Source organism: Falco peregrinus, chromosome 2 (assembly GCF_023634155.1).
Source record: "Falco peregrinus isolate bFalPer1 chromosome 2, bFalPer1.pri, whole genome shotgun sequence".
Classification (NCBI taxonomy): Eukaryota; Metazoa; Chordata; class Aves; order Falconiformes; family Falconidae; genus Falco; species Falco peregrinus.
In genome coordinates, this window is record NC_073722.1 from 95,527,327 (window position 1) to 95,545,161 (window position 17,835).

The 17,835-nt window shown below is 39.2% G+C and overlaps 1 protein-coding gene across 12 annotated transcripts in view; it reads left to right on the plus strand.

Annotated features, from left to right (window-relative positions):
• Positions 1-17,835, plus strand: part of CLIP1 (CAP-Gly domain containing linker protein 1) — an 81,437-nt gene that overhangs the window by 25,574 nt on the left and 38,028 nt on the right. For all 12 annotated transcript variants that reach the window (XR_008745792.1, XM_027787091.2, XM_055795913.1 and 9 more), the window contains 4 exons: positions 9,840-9,964; positions 11,016-11,232; positions 14,419-14,616; positions 14,996-15,099. Coding sequence is in view for 11 of the 12 variants with exons in the window: in XM_027787091.2 (XP_027642892.1) it covers positions 9,840-9,964; positions 11,016-11,232; positions 14,419-14,616; positions 14,996-15,099 (644 nt within the window). In the remaining variant the exon portion in view is untranslated. The remainder of the gene's footprint in view (positions 1-9,839; positions 9,965-11,015; positions 11,233-14,418; positions 14,617-14,995; positions 15,100-17,835) is intronic.

Sequence of the window (17,835 nt, forward strand, 5' to 3'; positions counted from 1 at the left end):
TCTTTCTTGAGATTCTGGAGGAGTCAAAGTAAATCAAAAGCAAATCAAACTAAATGAATCCATGAGCTGAAGTATTATATCCCCGTATGGATGTTCCAGTGCAAAAGGAGAGATTTCTGTCGTTTACTTCTTCTCAAAAACAGTTAGGTTAAAACAGCACACAAGACCTCTGCTGTCTTGGAGATCTCTGATAAGAAATCTGTCTCCCTCAAGTCCTGGTATATTTGATCCATATTCAGCAAGCCTGTATTTAATTGCCTAGCTGACTTGAAGCTGAGCACTAATTTTCCTTTGACTAACAAGTACCTGAAAATACTTCATGTTAATATGTAGAAATGTTGAAAATATAGGGAGATAAAGTACATACTTTAAATAGTTGTGGTTTCTGATATTAACTCCTTACAGCCCAAGTTTTCATTTGGTGCACTGATGTATAACTTTTACTGGAAAAAATAATACAGCTGAACCAAAGGAGAATTTATTAATGCAGAGTTATTCAAATAGCTCTGTATTAACCATGATTTTCATTCTTAACATCTGAAGTGTGTTCTGGAATCTGGATATGATTTAGTTGTTAGAAACAGGACATTAACTCTGAGCAGCCTGGTCTCATATTTGGGGATTGCTTAAAGTAGGAAATTATGTGGAAATCTGCACTTCCTTCATTGCACTCGTCCAGCCTTTACTGGGTTAATGACAGAGTGCAAGGTCTTTAACAGACTGTAGTTGATTTGCCTGCTGAAAATTAGGCTACAGTTTCAGCATTTTGAATCTTGTATGAATAAGAATTCCTATGCAGAAAGCGGTCCCTTCTTGTGCCTGTGGAGGTATTGTCACTTAGGTACCAAATCAGATGGGGAAAGAATAACTGAAAACTAATTCAGAAAACAAATTACTTTCAGGCTAAGCCAGTTTCTCTTTCCTGTTTGAGGTGCAGCCAGAGAACCTGTTTGCCTTGGTCTTGCAAGTACTTATGATTTCTTCACAGCCCAATGCAAAATTGATTTTAAAAACAAACAAAAACCGCTGAACTAACCAACCAACCAAACTCAACTTGCTGAAATGAAAGGGGAAAACCTGCTTTGTGTGAAAACCATTGCACCTAACAGAAGTTGAAGCAGCTTTGAGAGCATCTTAGGCTTGTTCCTGGAGGGACCAGATGCTGTATTTTAAATAAATAAATAAAAATCTGATCAGCCTAAGGGGCCTTAGTCTTCTCAAGGGATTAAAGTGCTTTCATTCATTTAACCAGTTACAGCTTCATCACGGTCTGCCAAATGTGATGCTTCTGGAGCTGAGCTGTAAAGCTGTAACTTGGGCCTCCGTCCATATGTTCACAAAAGGTTGCAAACGAGATTTACGGCCATATGCTGATGTGGCCTTTTTGTAGAGTTATTCTCTATGCATGAGTAACATCTGACTTCTTATTCTCTGTTTTACACAGCTCGCTGCAAGTTCCTACTTGCTTCGTTACTTCTTACTATGTTTTTTAGTGATGCAATAGGCAGAGGCTGGTAGGAAATTATTGTCAGATTCGGTTTCCACCCATGTAACCTATCTCCAAGTAAACATGACGTAAGACTGCCAACTGATTAAATTCCAGGGCTCTTGAAAGCAACAAAGGGGAAAAGAAACCTCACATGTAGGGAGAAGTTTCTCCTTTTAGAAGTGATCCTGCATTTTCAATGTGTTTTTTTTAAGTTTTCCATTTTCTAGTTTCTGTAACATTCTGAATAGGAAATGCACTTCTGAGTGTAGTCTATTTAAAAATCTACTATAGTCAGTACTTAACTGCTAGAAAAACAAATATTCATTGGCATTGTTACAGTTAAAGCAATGTAAAAATATCTTGCCACGATTGCATATGAGGATGGAAAAGGAACAAAAACTTGGAAGTTGAGAACAAGCAATTGTTACGCACTCTTCTGGGGCTGTCCTCTCCCCAGCCTTGTTTATTGTAACTGCAAATGCACCACAATGTTTAACTGCTCAATCACATTTTTGCTTTATCCTTAAGCTGAGTTGACTGTAGGGTATTTTGATGGCTTTGTCATGTTAAGTCAAGGGTGAAAGTAATTTTTATATTTATGTATGTATATTTAGACATAGTGTTTTGGATACTGTAAAGGATAATGTAGACTAGCGTGCAAAGTGGCTGCCACAGCATGAAATACATATATGAGAATATAGCTGAAGGATAAGGGCTAATTCCAAAGGCTTTGTAATTCATTATCTGGGTGATTTTCTCTGTGCAAACCACAGCTTTTATGTTACTTTTAAACATTTTTCAGGATTTCAGTTTGTTACCTGTCTGTTCACAGATAAACAAGATGTTAAATTTATCTCATTGCAGCAAGGTGTGAGTTGTTTCTAACTGTGAGTCATTGTGGTTTGGCAGCTCCTTATTTAACTTAAAATTGCATGTGAGTTACTGGGATATAATGGCAGCAAAAAGTAACTTCAAATGCTTTGTTAATAGTTTGTGCATGCAAGGCTGGTTTAGGATTTTGTGTATGCGTGTGTGAGTGGACTCCTTGTCTCCCTTCCCCTACCCCTGCCTTTCCGGGGGGAGTGATATCCAGGAACATGTTGTCCTTGCTCATTTCTACACAGGATGGGCGGAAGGACGATTTATTTACTTACCTATTTTAGTCTTTGCCTTTGCTTTTTTTTTTTTTTTTTTTTTTTTTTTTTTTTTTTGTGGTGTTGAAGTCACATGTGGCTTTCGTAGTACGAAATTGCTGTTAGGTTTTTTTATTGCTTCCTTTGTGACTGAACAAGTTGATTGAACGAATTGAACCTCAATAGCACATAATTTTTAATTATTAAACTGTGCTTTTTTCCTGGAAGTGAAGGGTTGTGTGCTAGTGCTGTGTCAGTGCGAGTGTCATAGCTCTTCTGCCCACTTGGACCTGGCTTTTGAACTTGCTAGCCAATTGCAGCCAAATTGGGTAGAAATGTGGAGGTTTCAAACATGAGTTCTTAGAAGTTTCATGGAAGCAGATAGCCCGATAGAAGGTAGAGAATCTGGCCACCAATTCTGGCAAAGCTGCAATTCGCCTTCATTTTTGCTTATCACAGGAGCCACATGATCAAGTTCTTGTCTAAACGCTGTTCCCATCAACAGAAATAGCAGTAGTCACTCTCGCATTTTTAGATGGCAAAGTCACTCGACCATAATACCCGATGCCACAGGAAAACTGACATCGTTAATTGCTATTCACAGAATTACTGGTTTCAGAATTCTGAATTAGGGAGGCTGGTTTAAAGTTTAGTAGAATGCCTTGATCAAGTGTTGGGTGCTACAAAGATATTTCTAAAAGGAAATAGGATAATCTGAAGCTGGGCTGTCTAGTATCAAGAAAAAAAAGACAGTCAAAACCTGACAAGAACCAGGTATTGACAAACTAAAACATAGCAGTTTTGTCAAACATTTTACTTTCTTTAAAACTATAGATTTAATGAAAAAAACTGTTGTGTAGTGGGACTTTTTTATTATTATTATTTTGATTTTTTTTATTTTAATTTTGAACGCTATCTAACTTCAAAATTAGCATTGGACTTCATGCATATATTCAAGAACTGGGCAGTGGATGGCAAACACCCACCCACACCTCCCTAACAAAAAAAAAAAAAAAAAGTGGATTGCTTGGTACCACCACTGGATGATATGGTCACTAGTATGATGTTTCTTTGAGTTCATCTCATACTATGCTCTGGAAGTAATTATAAATCATTCCTGATGAAATCACTGGATAGTCAGAGGGGTAAATAACAATGTCCATGGAGCAGTCCAGAGGGGCTGCTTGTTTCATCTCCACCAGCTCAAGCTGTTGGTTGCATTTTGCCTTCAATGGCAGAGTTTATAAGCCTAAGAATGAGGGCATAAGCTGCGTACCACCCATGGGCAGCTGACTAGTGACTAAAGAAGATCCAGGAGCTAAAGGTATTGCAGGGGAGTTCGTGAGTTGATGTGGCAGGACGAGCAACGAAAATACCTGTGCTCTAAGCAGTGCTGACCGTGCTTTTGGTCAGTATCACACACTCTATGTAGTTACATGCTCAGTTATTTGAAAAGCCCATTGGCAAGGATTCAGAACACAGCTGCAAAATGACTCGAGCAAGAGAAAGTATCTTGCCATAAAAGACTTGAAGAACTCAATCTGTTTAATTTATGAAGGGAAAAATTAAGGTGCCTTATTTAAAATGTATGTTCGTGCATGGTGAATGCCAGTTGCTGAAGAGCTCTATCATCGTCCAAATAAAAGCATAATGAGAGTCAGTGGCTAGAAGCCACAGTCAGTGGGGTTTTTTTTATTTCAAATTCAAATATGTTTATAACAACAGAGTGATTAACTATGAAAATAGACCGTCAGTGGAAGCATGTTTGCTGATGGCTATCAGCTCTGATCTAAAAACATCAACACATATACAGCTTAGCTCAGTAGGGTTACAGGGTTAATGACGGATGCAGCTGGGTGAAATGTAAAGACCTGTTTCAGGAGAGCCAGAGGAGATGATCTGATGGTTCTCTCTGGCCTTGAATGGGTGAACACATTGATTAAATCCAACTGCTTTTGCCAGCTGGAAACAGTTCCTCTAAATTGTGAGGAACAAGAGAAAGAAGATTCTAATTAGTAGATCCCAGTTTTTCAAAGATGCCATTTGTTTGCCTGGATGTTTTGTGCTTTTTCAAGTGTTGCATATATGGGTGCTGTAGTTTGAATGGTTCTGAAAATGGGGGGGTGTCTATGTGACAAACACAGAAATACCCTTTTCAAGAGTCACCGTAAGTGCGTGCTCAGGCAGAAGGGGAGACAGAGCAATTGTTATTCACCTTTTAACTCTGCTCAGCTGCTCCAAGTAAGTGATACTGTTATACTGACAAAGTTTCAGACAGTGGCTATCCTCTTTTCAAAGACATCTGTATTTTTCAATGAATGCTGTTTAAATAGCGGTCTCATTTTTTTAGACCATGTCTTTTTTTCCCCCCTGGATTACACTAGTTTATTTGTTTCCTACTTCTACTTATCTTTGGAAATGTGGCTCTGCAAAGGTTCTCACAAAGTTTGATGAGCTTGTCCTGATGTGCTTTCATTAGGAAGTTTTCAACTGCTTCAGGTTTACAAACCCATTTTGCTGTTTCACTTTACATCGCAACAAATTAATATGAGCTTAGTTAAAATTTGATGTGGAAATAAATCATTTTTCCTATGTGTTTGACATAACACTAGTGAGTGCCAAGCAAATTTCCTCACCCCACAATGACCTGTAGCCTAACCTAGATTCTCTGGCATATCATTGCTTTATATTTTACAGCTTGACTATATTGAGTGTGGTAACTGACTGAAAAAAGCTCTGGCAGCTCTTTTCTCTGATCTATTATTTAGTGACCTGCCTTAGCATGAATGAAGGTCATGGAAAAATGTCTTCATGGTAGTGATGCCCCATTTTTCCATATAACTTTTAGAAACTTTAATAAATTTTTTTCCTGTTTCTTTTAGAAGCTGCCTCCCTTTTTTTTTTTGTAGTTCTTTATGTACCCTGGGAAGTAGATCTGGTGGCAAATGCAACTAGTCTTTTGATCTGGGGTTGTTTTTTTTATTACATTTATCACTAGTATTCTGATTAGGATTTGTAATAATTTTCTATAATTCTATAATGCATGTTATTATACTGTAAGTAGAATTATTTTTTCACATTGGTATATACAGTTTAGTGTAATCATGTCTTAATCTTTTTTCCCCTTTAGAGCACTAAGTGTAAGTCTGTATATGGCAACTTTTATGCAACAAGAAGCCTTTACTATAGTGTGTTATACAGTAGCACCTCACATTGTACTACCATGGGAATAAGCGATTATTTTTTTAAATGCTTTCAAGGTAGGTCACATGCAGAGTGCTTAATTGCAGATGGAGATAAATGTATTGTTTGAGGCAGGTATCTGAATGATTGAAAGTCTTCAGCAGATTCAGGCTTTAGAGAGGAATGCTGACCCTGTCTTTAAAGCTGAAGACTTAAAAGGCTTTTGCTTGAAACTGAACAAAACTACATGTATAGACCTTTGTTGATGCTATGAGTGCTTTACTGTGACAGTGTACTCTGATTCCTGCTATTGGTAAGGATACACATTTCAATATTTGCAGAAAGCAGAATGTAGTAGCCAGTTATTCAAAGAAGCTTGACTAAGTTTGGAAAAAACCAAAAATTCTTTGGCATTCTTCCTTGCATCTTGTTTTAAAATAACCCTGATACCATGGTTACAAGACTAGTCACATTGCTGTTTCTCCTGGGGATCTCACGTTGTGCATCCCCATATGTTCTCGGGATATGAATTCCTCCATTTGCTCACTCCCACCGTGCCTTGGGTTGCAGTCCCGTGCACCTCCACTGTGATTGCGGTAGCAGGTCCAATGGGCACTGGTCATTGCCAGAGCTTTTCTTTCAGATTGAGCCTCCTGGTTTGTGATTTGAATGCAGTGTCTTCAAAATAAATGCCATACATTTTTTTACTTAAATGGGGAAGATGAGCAGGGCAAAGGTATGAAATAACAAGGAACAAATATTCTGCACCCAAGTTTAGTCTGTATTATCCTGGAGCTAGCATTACTTACCCAAAAGCTTATTTACAGTTTGAGTTGGAGGGAAGAGATTGCAATTTTTTTTTTCCTGTCTCTGGGAGTCTTTGCATGTAGTTCTCCTTTTCCACTACTGTGCTTCAGATAGCTCTTGTCTTGCTTACCCCTTACTTTCCTATGGAAAGGTTTTATGTGTATGTGTTATGGTAATTGAATCACAGAATTACAGAATTGTTTAGGTTGGAAAAGTTGTTTAAGAACATAGAGTCCAACCATTGACCCCGCACTGCTAAGTCCACCACTAAACCACGTCCCTGAGCATCTTTTTAAATACCTCCAGGTATTTAAAGCATCTTTTTAAATACCTCCAGCGATGGTGAGTCAGCCGCTCCCCTGGGCAGCCAGTTCTGATGCTTGACAAACCTTTTGGTGAAGAAATTTTTCCTAATCCCCAATCTAAACCTCCCCTGGCACAACTTGAGGCTGTTTCCTCTTGTCCTGTCGCTTGTTACTTGGGAGAAGAGACCAACCCCCCTGCCTGCAGCCTCTTTCAGGTAGTTGTAGGGTGAGAAGGTCTCCCCTGAGCCTCCTTTCTCCAGGCTACGTGACCCCAGTTCCCTCAGCTGCTCCTTATCACATTTGTTCTCTAGACCCTTCCCCAGCTTCGTTACCCGTCTCTGGACATGCTGCAGCACCTCAATGTCTTTCTTGTAGTGAGGGGCTCAAAACTGACCACAATAATAGTCAAGGTGCAGCCTCACCAGTGCTGAGTACAGAGGGATGGTCCCTGCCCTAGTCCTGCTGGCCACACTGTTTCTGATACAGGCCAGGATGCTGTTGGCCTTCTTGGCCACCTGGGCACACTGCTGGCTCATGTTCAGCTGGCTGTGGACCATCACTCCCAGGTCCTTTTCCACTGGGCAGCTTTCCAGCCACAATTGACTTAGGTTGTTTATTAAAACAAACCAACCAACCAACCAACACCAACCCCCCAAAAAAACGCCAACCACAATACCACCCCACCACCACTCCACAAAACTGCAATAAACTTCCTTGGCCTGGCTAAACAGTTCTGTAAAAGGACCTGAGGAATCCCTCTGTGCAAGGACAAACCTGACTCTTGTCTTCAAAGGGATGCTCCTTATCTAGGCTATTGTTCTGGCTTTCCTGTCTAATTTCTTTAATGGGCTTTTTACAGCCTCTTTTGATTTAACTCTGTTTATTCAGGCAGACAACAGTACAAAATTGGTAGGAGAACAGTACGCACAGAACTAACCAGCCTTTCCACCTAAAGATGGCATCCAAATTTATCTTTAAAGAAAAAAAAAACCAACCACCCAAACTTGCCAGAAAAGGAATAAGGAGGAGGACAACTTGGAAGACCTAGTATGGACTGATAGAGCAGACGTGCATGCGTATTCTTCTCTTGCACAGCTCAGTTAAATTTTATTTCTATGTTTGTACTTAGGTTAACAATATTTATCCTCCAGGAAAAGTAGGTTATGTCTGAGGGTGAATAAGATGTGTTGACATAAGGAGTTGTTCTTCCCAGGAAATACTTTGGACAAACGTTATATATTCTGTCGCTGTGCCACGGAGGAGATTTGGATTCCATGTGGCTGTTTTGGCCAGTTACAATTTTTTTTTTTTCTAAGACAGTACTCATGCTTGTTTTTCGAGAGGGGAAGTGTGTTGGTTCTCTGCCAAGAACACCAAATACCGAGCATTCTACTAGTTACTATCTTAGGCTGAGTCATGATAACTGTAAACTTTTATGTGTGTTTATTCCATGAAGAGTAATTTGCTACAGTGCCACTTAAAGCAAGATATAAAGGTGATCTGCAGATTAAACATTGTTTCAAGACTGACAAAAGATGTCTCTGTCAGCTTTCTCCTTTCGGTAATATCAAAAAGGGTTAATTATTCTTCCGTGCTTCTCTGAGGTTTGTGTGGATTAGGGTTTGATTATTTTTTTTCTCATCAGCTGAAGCCTTGCATTGCTAACAGAGCTGTCTGCTCCGGGAAGTTGATGAGCACAAATGTGTGTGGCAGTTACTTTGCACTAGCTTTGTACTTTGTGGACACTTAGTGCTTTCATGTAAGACAATGTCCTCCATTCCCTGATTCGTCACAATTAACCTCTTGTGTGAACACTTCCAAAATGTATTAATATGAATTATCTGGTGTACTGTGATCATGCATTTTAATTTATGGCACAAGAAGCTTGTTGCTTTTCTGATCTTGGGAAGCTCCCCCCAAGAAATAAAATGTCTAATGTAAAAATTATAGGAAATCCTAATTTACTTTTTAGTACATAAAAAGGAAAAGTCTTTGTGTTAGCGGGTTACATCCAACCTCTCTGCCAAGGCTACAAAATATTCCTTGTTGTATAATATGTGCTGGAAAACACAAGTGGGGAAAAAAACAATGGCCCTGTAAATGTCCCTGTTGATTTCAGAGGCTCTCTTTAAGAGGTTTTCATTAAGGTTTGCTTGTTTTCATAATGCTAGATGCAGGCTGAACAGATTTTCACAAAAATAGGGCACAGTATATTGTCATTCTGATGTGCAAGAATCCTGCAGTTCTGGCTTGTGGCCCTTCTTGGCAAGTGTTGGCCACACTGAACACCTTTTGCTTCTTCATTTAATTTAATTCTTCCCTCCCTAAGGCATTATGATGCTGTTTGCATCTACAATTTTAGAAAGTGCTGTGCATCATGCTTTATATCAGTTCTTTTAAATGCAGGAGGGCTGTACTATGTAGTTGATCTGATCTATTCCCTAGAGAAAATATGAAAGACTTTTTTTCTCATTTGATTTCTTTTACTTTTCCTCACAGAATTAGAATAAGAAATAAGCAGTTCCTAGAAATCCTTATTTGCTGATAGAAATTGTGTGAAACTATAGTACAAATGTATTACATTTAGTATGCTGGTTATACTGAGTCTTGTTATATTTTTAATCTTACAGCCATATCAAGTCACCTAATAGAACTGTGGCCTTCAGTCATGAAGAACTCCCTGAATACCAAATTGTACAGAACTAAACGCTAGGGAAGTGATTTTTATTTTTTTTCCCCTTCTGTACACAATTTGGTTGTGAAGTTCTGTTCAACATTAAAACAAACTCGTAGGAAAAGGATACACAGCTTGAAATAAGAAATGTGCTTCGTCAACATGATTATTCTGAAAGTTTTTTCACTCTATTTGGTATTTTAATTTGGATATGCAGTAAATGCAGTTGATGTGTCTTACTGCTTTAGGTTGGTGGAACAAAAGCTGGAGTCGTGCGTTTCTTGGGAGAAACTGACTTTGCTAAAGGAGAATGGTGTGGAGTAGAACTGGATGAACCTCTGGGAAAGAATGATGGAGCTGTTGCTGGAACAAGGTTAGTCTATCATCAGGTAGCAGCCACCTTAAAGATTTTTGCATCTCTCTATTCTGTCTTTTTTAATATCTTACATGAAACTTTATATCAAGGGAAGTAGTTAGGCTGTAAACCCAAGTGTCTGCTGATGGTGGTGATGGGTTGTTAGACACTGATTTGAATTTTACGCCTACACATCTCTGAAAGTCTGCATCAATCCCACATTCACGGGATTAGTTGATCTCTCCTATTCCCATGTGACTTCTATTCATAGACTGGTAATGGAAAACACAATTTCCTGCTTTTTGAATGTGTGCTTGGTTTCTCAGCTCGGAATGAAGGCTCAGTTAATAAAGTACCTCTGGGTATCTAACAGCTGAACTTAAGGGAAATCCTCCTGCGTCACAGGAGCTGAAAGCTCCTATACCAACAGTTGCTTCATGATAAAGACTGGGAACAGTATAGCTGCTTCCTCCAACAAGCCACATCTAGAAAGCATTAATTCACATCGCTAAGGCACAGTCCTTTAACTCATTAAAAAGAAGTTTTACAAGGATTGCGCCACCTTAACGTAGGTGATCACAACTTAAAATTTTAAATGGCTTTTGTTTATATATAACCAAGAGTATATGTTCTATATATTCAAATATTCATACATATATAGGTATGTATGTAATAAAATACAAAACTGTTTGATTTAATTAAAACCTGATTTTTACTTTTAACTTTATGCTATCACGCTTGTTGGTAGCTCAGAGGAATGTATGGAAAAGGAAAGCTATGCATGTTAAACTTTGTATCTGAATGGAGTTTTTAGGAAATGGAGCTCTAGCTGTGTTGAATTTCGGAAGTCTGATACAATCATATTGTTTCAGCTTTTCAAATTTCCAAATCTAGTGTTAAAAAAAAAAATAAATTGCAATCTAATGTAGACTAGGTTGTCACCAGCTGTTACCCTGCCCTTTAATACTTTCAGACTATCGATCTAGAATTCTTTGTGAAGCCAGACTATGTATCTGAAAAGACAGAAGTTAATTTGGTACTCTCATCTGTCTGCTTTGCTTTTTTAAAGGTATTTTCAATGTCAGCCAAAATACGGTTTGTTTGCTCCAGTCCACAAAGTTACGAAGATTGGATTCCCATCAACCACACCAGCAAAAGCGAAGACAACTGTGCGAAAAATGGTTGCAACTCCCACAGCCCTGAAACGTAGTCCAAGTGCATCTTCCCTGAGCTCTCTCAGTTCTGTGGCATCTTCAGTAAGCAGCAAGCCAAGCCGTACAGGACTAGTAAGCTTCTTTTTCTATTGCATGCTTTACGTTCCCAAGCAGGAATCCACACAGCACTTGCTTGTGGTCTACTTGCATAAATTGAGACTAGAACAGATCTTGGGCAGAGCACAATATACATTGAACTGTGCTCTCTTTTTCATTCAAAGCATGCATGAAGGAAGGAAATCTTAGCTAGCCCTGAAGAGTAGCTGAATATATGAATATTTGAGCTTACCCAGTTAATTCAGGCTAACTGAGTTATTGCAGTAAGAAAGAGGCTTGTGATGCCAACAAACTGAAAAGGCATCAGTGTTCTCTGACTGGAATCCCCATTTAGTTGCTCATTTTCCTAGCACTCCCTCTGTCATACGGGGTTTGCGTGTGAGGATTTGGTGTGCACTAAAGCTTCCAAAGACCAAACTTGTATTGTTAAGCAGGAAGCTTCAAATTGTCTGAAGTGTAAAAGGTTTTCTTTTACTTTCAAAGAGATGAGTTGGCTGAGAAATACAGAAGTAGCAATTGTCATGTCATTGCTGACAAGAAGCCTCTTTCTTTTCTTTTAGATTTGGTTTTAATCCTGTGAATTCATAAAGGCTAAATGTTGCAAAGCACAGTGGCTGAGGTGAATTCTAACACAGTACTAATTCCACCTAATACACTTACTATGGATTCTTTTAAAGTTGCTCTGTTACATAAATGTCCTAATCTTGGGTTGCAGCAGTAAAACGGAAGTCTTCTGGGAAAGCTGAGTTTTAAAAAGTCTCTCTTTTAAGGCAATTAAAAGCATAGAAAGAATTGATTTCCCCCCCCCAGTCACCCTAGATTTTTCCCTTTTTTTTTTTTTTTTTAAATATACTGAAGTACGTAAATACATCTACTTAGAAGGAGATCACTCCCACTGCTCTGGAGCAGGTTAGCTGGCATACTGTCCCACTGACCAGCAGGTGCAGAAGAGAGAGCTGACTTACTGTGGCCCTTCAAAACTGAAGCAGATTACAAGAGAACAGAGGTCAACAGTTGGTCAGGGCAACAAGGTTAATACCGTCTCACCAAAAACGTAACGGATTTTTGTTTGGCACAAACAGTGGGACTTGATTACTTAATCTGTTCTGGAAGTTGCACTTGTAGCTGCAATGTGCCCTCTAGTTTGAAATTCTTACACTAATATATAGTGACTTTGTGAGCTGATGAAGCTTTAATACAGACCTCTACGTTTTATGCTGTACGTTATGATACCCTAAGCAGCAAGAGAGTGCAGTTACACATTGTAAATGTCTACAGTGTATTTGCTTATTTTGCAAATCTGTGTTCTGCCCCAGGGCTTTTCATGTTTTAGGCCATAAAATACAAATCTTCTGTAATCCATTATTTCTGGAATTAAAATTCCAGCTTTCTTCCAACTCTCTTTCTCAGGCAATGTGAACATTTGGTTACTATTCAAGTTAAAAGCACTGTCAAAATAATTCTGTCGCTTCTTTAAAAGTTAAGCTGCTGAAGAGACAAGATTTCCAGAAATCAATTTTGACACAGCAGACTTTCCGTGCTTCAATTTCTAGTAAAATTCAACTTTTATCAGGAAATAGCTGGACTCTTACATAGTCTTCTCAATTATTCAGGGCTGTTACTGTTTTCATCTTCCTGTGTAAGAAAATTAACTGTCAGAGTAGGTGATCTAATGATTTAAGAGGGCTGTCTGATGCAATTTGTATTTCCAAGTCTGAAGGAAGTTGATGTTTCTCTGAAACCTTTCAGATTTCTTTTGGAATCGTGCATTAAGTCAAGTTTGACTTTAAGAGCTAGAATTGTTAAAAAGTAGTGCATTCTAGAATGAGATATCTTCTAGAAACTGAAAGGGTCTGAAACAACTAATCTAAGCATTGAAGTGGGATATATTTTGTTCTGTCTCGTGTGCCTTTTCAGTCACTTGGTCCAGCATTTGCAGTGGTTTGTAGACATATCATTCAAGGCTGTGAGTAGAAAGGTTAGAGATTGTGTAGCAATCGTATTAACAGAAGGGGAAGCGTGGTTTTGTGATGACAGGAAAATACATCCATATTACGGGTTTTTTTGGAAATGTTGTCCAATGCCAGCTTTCCAGACTGTGTGTGGCAGCTACTCTTCAGCATTTTGATCTCTGAAAAGATCGCGAAGAAACATGCTCCTATTCTTGGGCAATACTATTAGGCAGAACTAGAGGTTAACATAACAGAAGACCAAGCCTTTGTGTATTGTTTGTTGTTTAAAATAAGGCTTTAACTGAGATGTCATTCTCGTTTAATACTTAGACAAATTTCAGAGCTGTTAAGCTTAAAGTCAGTTTTCAAAGCTGTATTGGATTTAATTTTTTTTGTTCATTTCTTGGTGTTTTCACAACTGTTGCTCACTTTTACCACATAATTTCAGTTTATTTGCTTTCCCTTCTAGCTCAGAAACTCTTGAGGAAGTAGAAGACAGGGCCATGCTGAATTTTCACTGACACTGGTTCCATTCAGTGAGGCAGAGATCATGCAAGGTCAAGGAAAACCCTAAGGTTCATTTTAGCTACAGTTCTCCAGATTGATTCATTTTTATCTATAAAGTTTAATCTTGCAGATTTTTTTCCAGAGGTAATTTAATTCCATGTGATATAAACATATGTTTTAATCAGGTACCAGTTGTTCCTCAAAAGGTTTTAACTGTAAAGCTGGCTTTTTAGGTCAAGGTAAATGCTTTTCATCCTGGATGTTTTATTGCCATAGTAGAGATGCCAGATGCTACTTGGAGTTCCAAAAGCTTTTGATAGAGCATTTAAAAATGTTAACTGTTGCTGGTGACCTGAGGTGATGACTTAATAACTGGAGGCACAATGTTTTTAACTTGCTAAAAGGCTATCTTTCTTTGTTGAATTCAAAAAGATGCTTAGAAACATAATGAGCTAGCCTTTGTGTGAGTCTCCAAACATGCGTTAGATTGCGGGCAGCCTTTTGTTTTCACTTCAAGGCTTCTGCCTTCTACACACTAGCTGCTGTTTGCTATGAAACAATCTTACTACACATATATGGCCATTGTTACGTTCTGGAAAATGAAGTCATTTAAATGTAAAGGGAGAAAGTGCAGTAAGTCACAGGAAGCATTTGCTTTACTAACCCAATATTTGTAGAGTCTGGAGATAGCCCTCGTTTTCACTTGATACAGAATGACTTTTAATGTATTTGCTTTGTGAAGTTGACAGAAACATCGTCCAGATATGCAAGAAAAATTTCTGGTACCACAGCCCTACAGGAGGCACTGAAGGAGAAGCAGCAACACATTGAACAGCTCCTGGCAGAAAGGGACCTGGAGAGGGCAGAAGTTGCAAAAGCAACCAGTCATGTAGGGGAAATAGAGCAGGAATTAGCACTTGTTCGCGATGGACATGATCGGGTAAGAGTGGTATTGCTGTGTTTAACATAGAGGCTTTAATACAATTGACTTCATTTGCAAAATTGCATTTTCTTATTGAAAAGATCTGGGAGTAAGAGGTGATGTGCTAAAACTAGAGTAGTCCATACTGTGAGATCTTCATTGTGGGTGCTTTGACTTGATGAGATAGCAGATCTACTTCATTTAACTCATTTTTGTTGAACTTCTTTATACATCTCTACAATCTTTTTATATATATGTATTTTTTACGATAACGTTCCTGTCCCTTTGGCCATCACTTTACCAAATTGTGATTACTGAGGTCCAGATATGTAACTTGGAAAAAATTCGCGTATTGCCTAACTTAGTAGATTTTGTTCTTACTCTTCCTACTGATTAGCATGTACTGGAGATGGAAGCAAAAATGGACCAGCTACGAGCTATGGTGGAGGCTGCTGATAGGGAGAAAGTGGAGCTTCTCAATCAGCTTGAGGAAGAGAAAAGGTAACTCAACTATGTCTTCGTTAGTGTAACTGTTAAAAACAAACTGCATTAAAAGCAAATGTTGTGAGTTTCAAGTATGAAACAAATTTTGAATAATGCAGATATGGGAAATTATTGTCTAAAATCGTACTGTAGTTTCTTAAAATGAATACTAAAAAGGCCATGTCTTAAATTTGGAGAGGGAATGTCAAAGAAAGTACTTGCTTAGAGGCTGCAACTGTTGTTTATAGCTGAATTTCATGCAACTCATTCCTTTTAGTATTGCTTTCTGTTATGAAGGATTTTATTTCTACCCATATGAGATTAATGGATCATACCTGATCATCTTGGAACACTCTTCTCACCTCCAAACAAAAATTTTGATAATCTCTTTTCCTGACAGAGTTGGATTAGGAATTTGCAGTTTAGTTCTCTTGTGAATAGTTTATTACTGTTAGTCATGTGCTTCTAGGTGGAGTCTGTCTCTTACAGGAAAATTGTTAAAGCTGTTAATTGTAATGCCTTTTCTAATTCCCTTTCATAACCATTTGAGGAAAAGAGTTGAGATTACCAAGGTAAGATGAGGTTAGGAAAGGAAATAACCTGATAAATTGTTGGGTCAAGGTTAGGTGAGGAAATAATCTGATAAATTGTTTTGGTGGATTTGGAATGCTTTTGAAAAGCAAGAGTCATTTAGAAACGCATTGTGAGTCTGCCTTGTAGGCTTGTGTGCACCCCTGAAATTAGTCAGATGTCATTCTCTCTGAAAGGCCTGCCTAAAACGAGAAATAACAGATGACAAAATGCAATGGTAAATTCATAATTTTCATGCTGCCTTTTTGTGAAAGCCACTCTAGTGGAACTTTCAAAACAAGCAGTAGATTAGGTCTGGAATTATTTGTATATGGTCTACAAAATAATGCAGTGGGGTTTTAAATTAAAAAAAAAAAAAAGATAAAGCAGCTTTGCAGCACCTTGCGTAGCCTGATTATGGACCTACTTTCGCTGATTGCCAGGTCAGTGCGAGTCTGTTCTACTGCAATCCTCCGTGGCCTTGGGCTCACCTTCAGTGTGTGGCTAGGCAATGTGACAGTGCCGCTCTGCGCCTGCTACCCATTCCCGAAGTGACGTCCTACAGCCCGGAAAATATTCATGGCTTCAGCGGTGTAATATTTCTCCTGCCTCCTAACCCTTCTAGGCTTATTTACCTGGAAGGCTCTCTGTAATATGTATTCCAAGTCAGTCTCAGCAGTGACTTGAAGTCAAATAATCTCTCATCCTCTGTCTCCCAAAGCACACTGGTGAGACCCACTGCCTTCCAAGTTCTTAGTGTCCTTTTATTTTAGTTCTCCATCACTTGTAACTCTCTTCTACATCTGTCAGCCAAGCTGCAGGCACCAGCAGTGTGTGTAATTCAAAGGAAAGAAGACGTGCTTGTCTCTTTCTTTGCAACATCTTAAAATGTTGAAAGCATCAAGGGGAAAAGGAAGCGATTTGGCCCCTTGTTCATTGGGGTATAACAGAATCAGGGGAGGGACAAAATAACTTATTCAGATTTTTCAGTCAGATAGTAGCTTCTCACCTCTGTCTTCTCATTCTAAGACTCCTGTATGGGCAAGGTGTCATTAAGGAGGAGGTTTTCCCCCAGCCCTTTGTGTCTGACTAGTCTGCCAACATCCCAGGGAAGAGGAGATGCTTGTGCCCGACCAGCCTGTCTGAGCTCGCTACAGGGACTCTACTGGACAGCACGTGGAGCGGAGGGTGACTCGGCTGTCCTCTTCAGGGATTCATGGGGACAGATTCACCAGTCAGATCAATTATTCAAGTTTCTGGAAACTAACTCAAAACAGATCTCAGCTGAGAGCTTTTTATTCCACAAATCCGTGACACATTAAGGTTTGGGATTGCTGTTGATAGTACCATCGTGGTTTAACCCCAGCTGGTAATTAACTGCCACGCAGCCACTCACTCACTCCCCCCTCACCCAGGGGAGTGGGGAGGAGAATCAGAAAGGAATGGCAAACTCAAGGGTTGAGATAAGAGCAGTTTAACAATTGAGATAAAAACAAAAGAATAATAACAGTTACAATGAAAAGGAGGGAGAAGGCGAGAGGAATGAAATCCAAAGGCAAGGGAGAAAAGAAAACTGGTGATGGCCAATACAGCTGCTCACCACCCGCTGACCGATCAGTAGCCCCAGCCAACCCGCCCCAGTTTATGTACCGAGCGTGATGTCCCGTGGTATGGAAGACCATATGGTACTAGACCCTTTGGCTAGTTCAGGTCAGCTGTCCTGGCTGTGTCCCCTCCCCATTTCCCGGGCCACTCCAGCCCTCCCACTGGCAAGCCCCAGAAACCAAAAAGTCCCCAACCCCACTGTTCCCGCACCAGATCCAAAATGCAGCACTGCACTAGCCACCAAGAAAATTAACTCTTCCAGCAGAAACCAGGACAAGTACACAGACTGCAAGAACAAGCGTGATGTAGTACACACAAAAAATCTTCTAAGCACTAATGAAAGCCAGCTGGAGTTAATAATTAAGTGCATATTGAGTATGGTTCTTAACTGGTAGGCATCCCTGTGGGGGTGAAGATGGGCTCAGCCCATTGACTGATCCCAGCAGTTACGATGGAGTCTTCCCTAACTTCTCCCTTTCCCAACTTACTATTCTATTATTTCTTTACTTCTAGGTGAAACTTGAGTGACTCCAGTCATACGTACTTTTGTTATTGATAGATGTAGAATTCTCTCGCTTT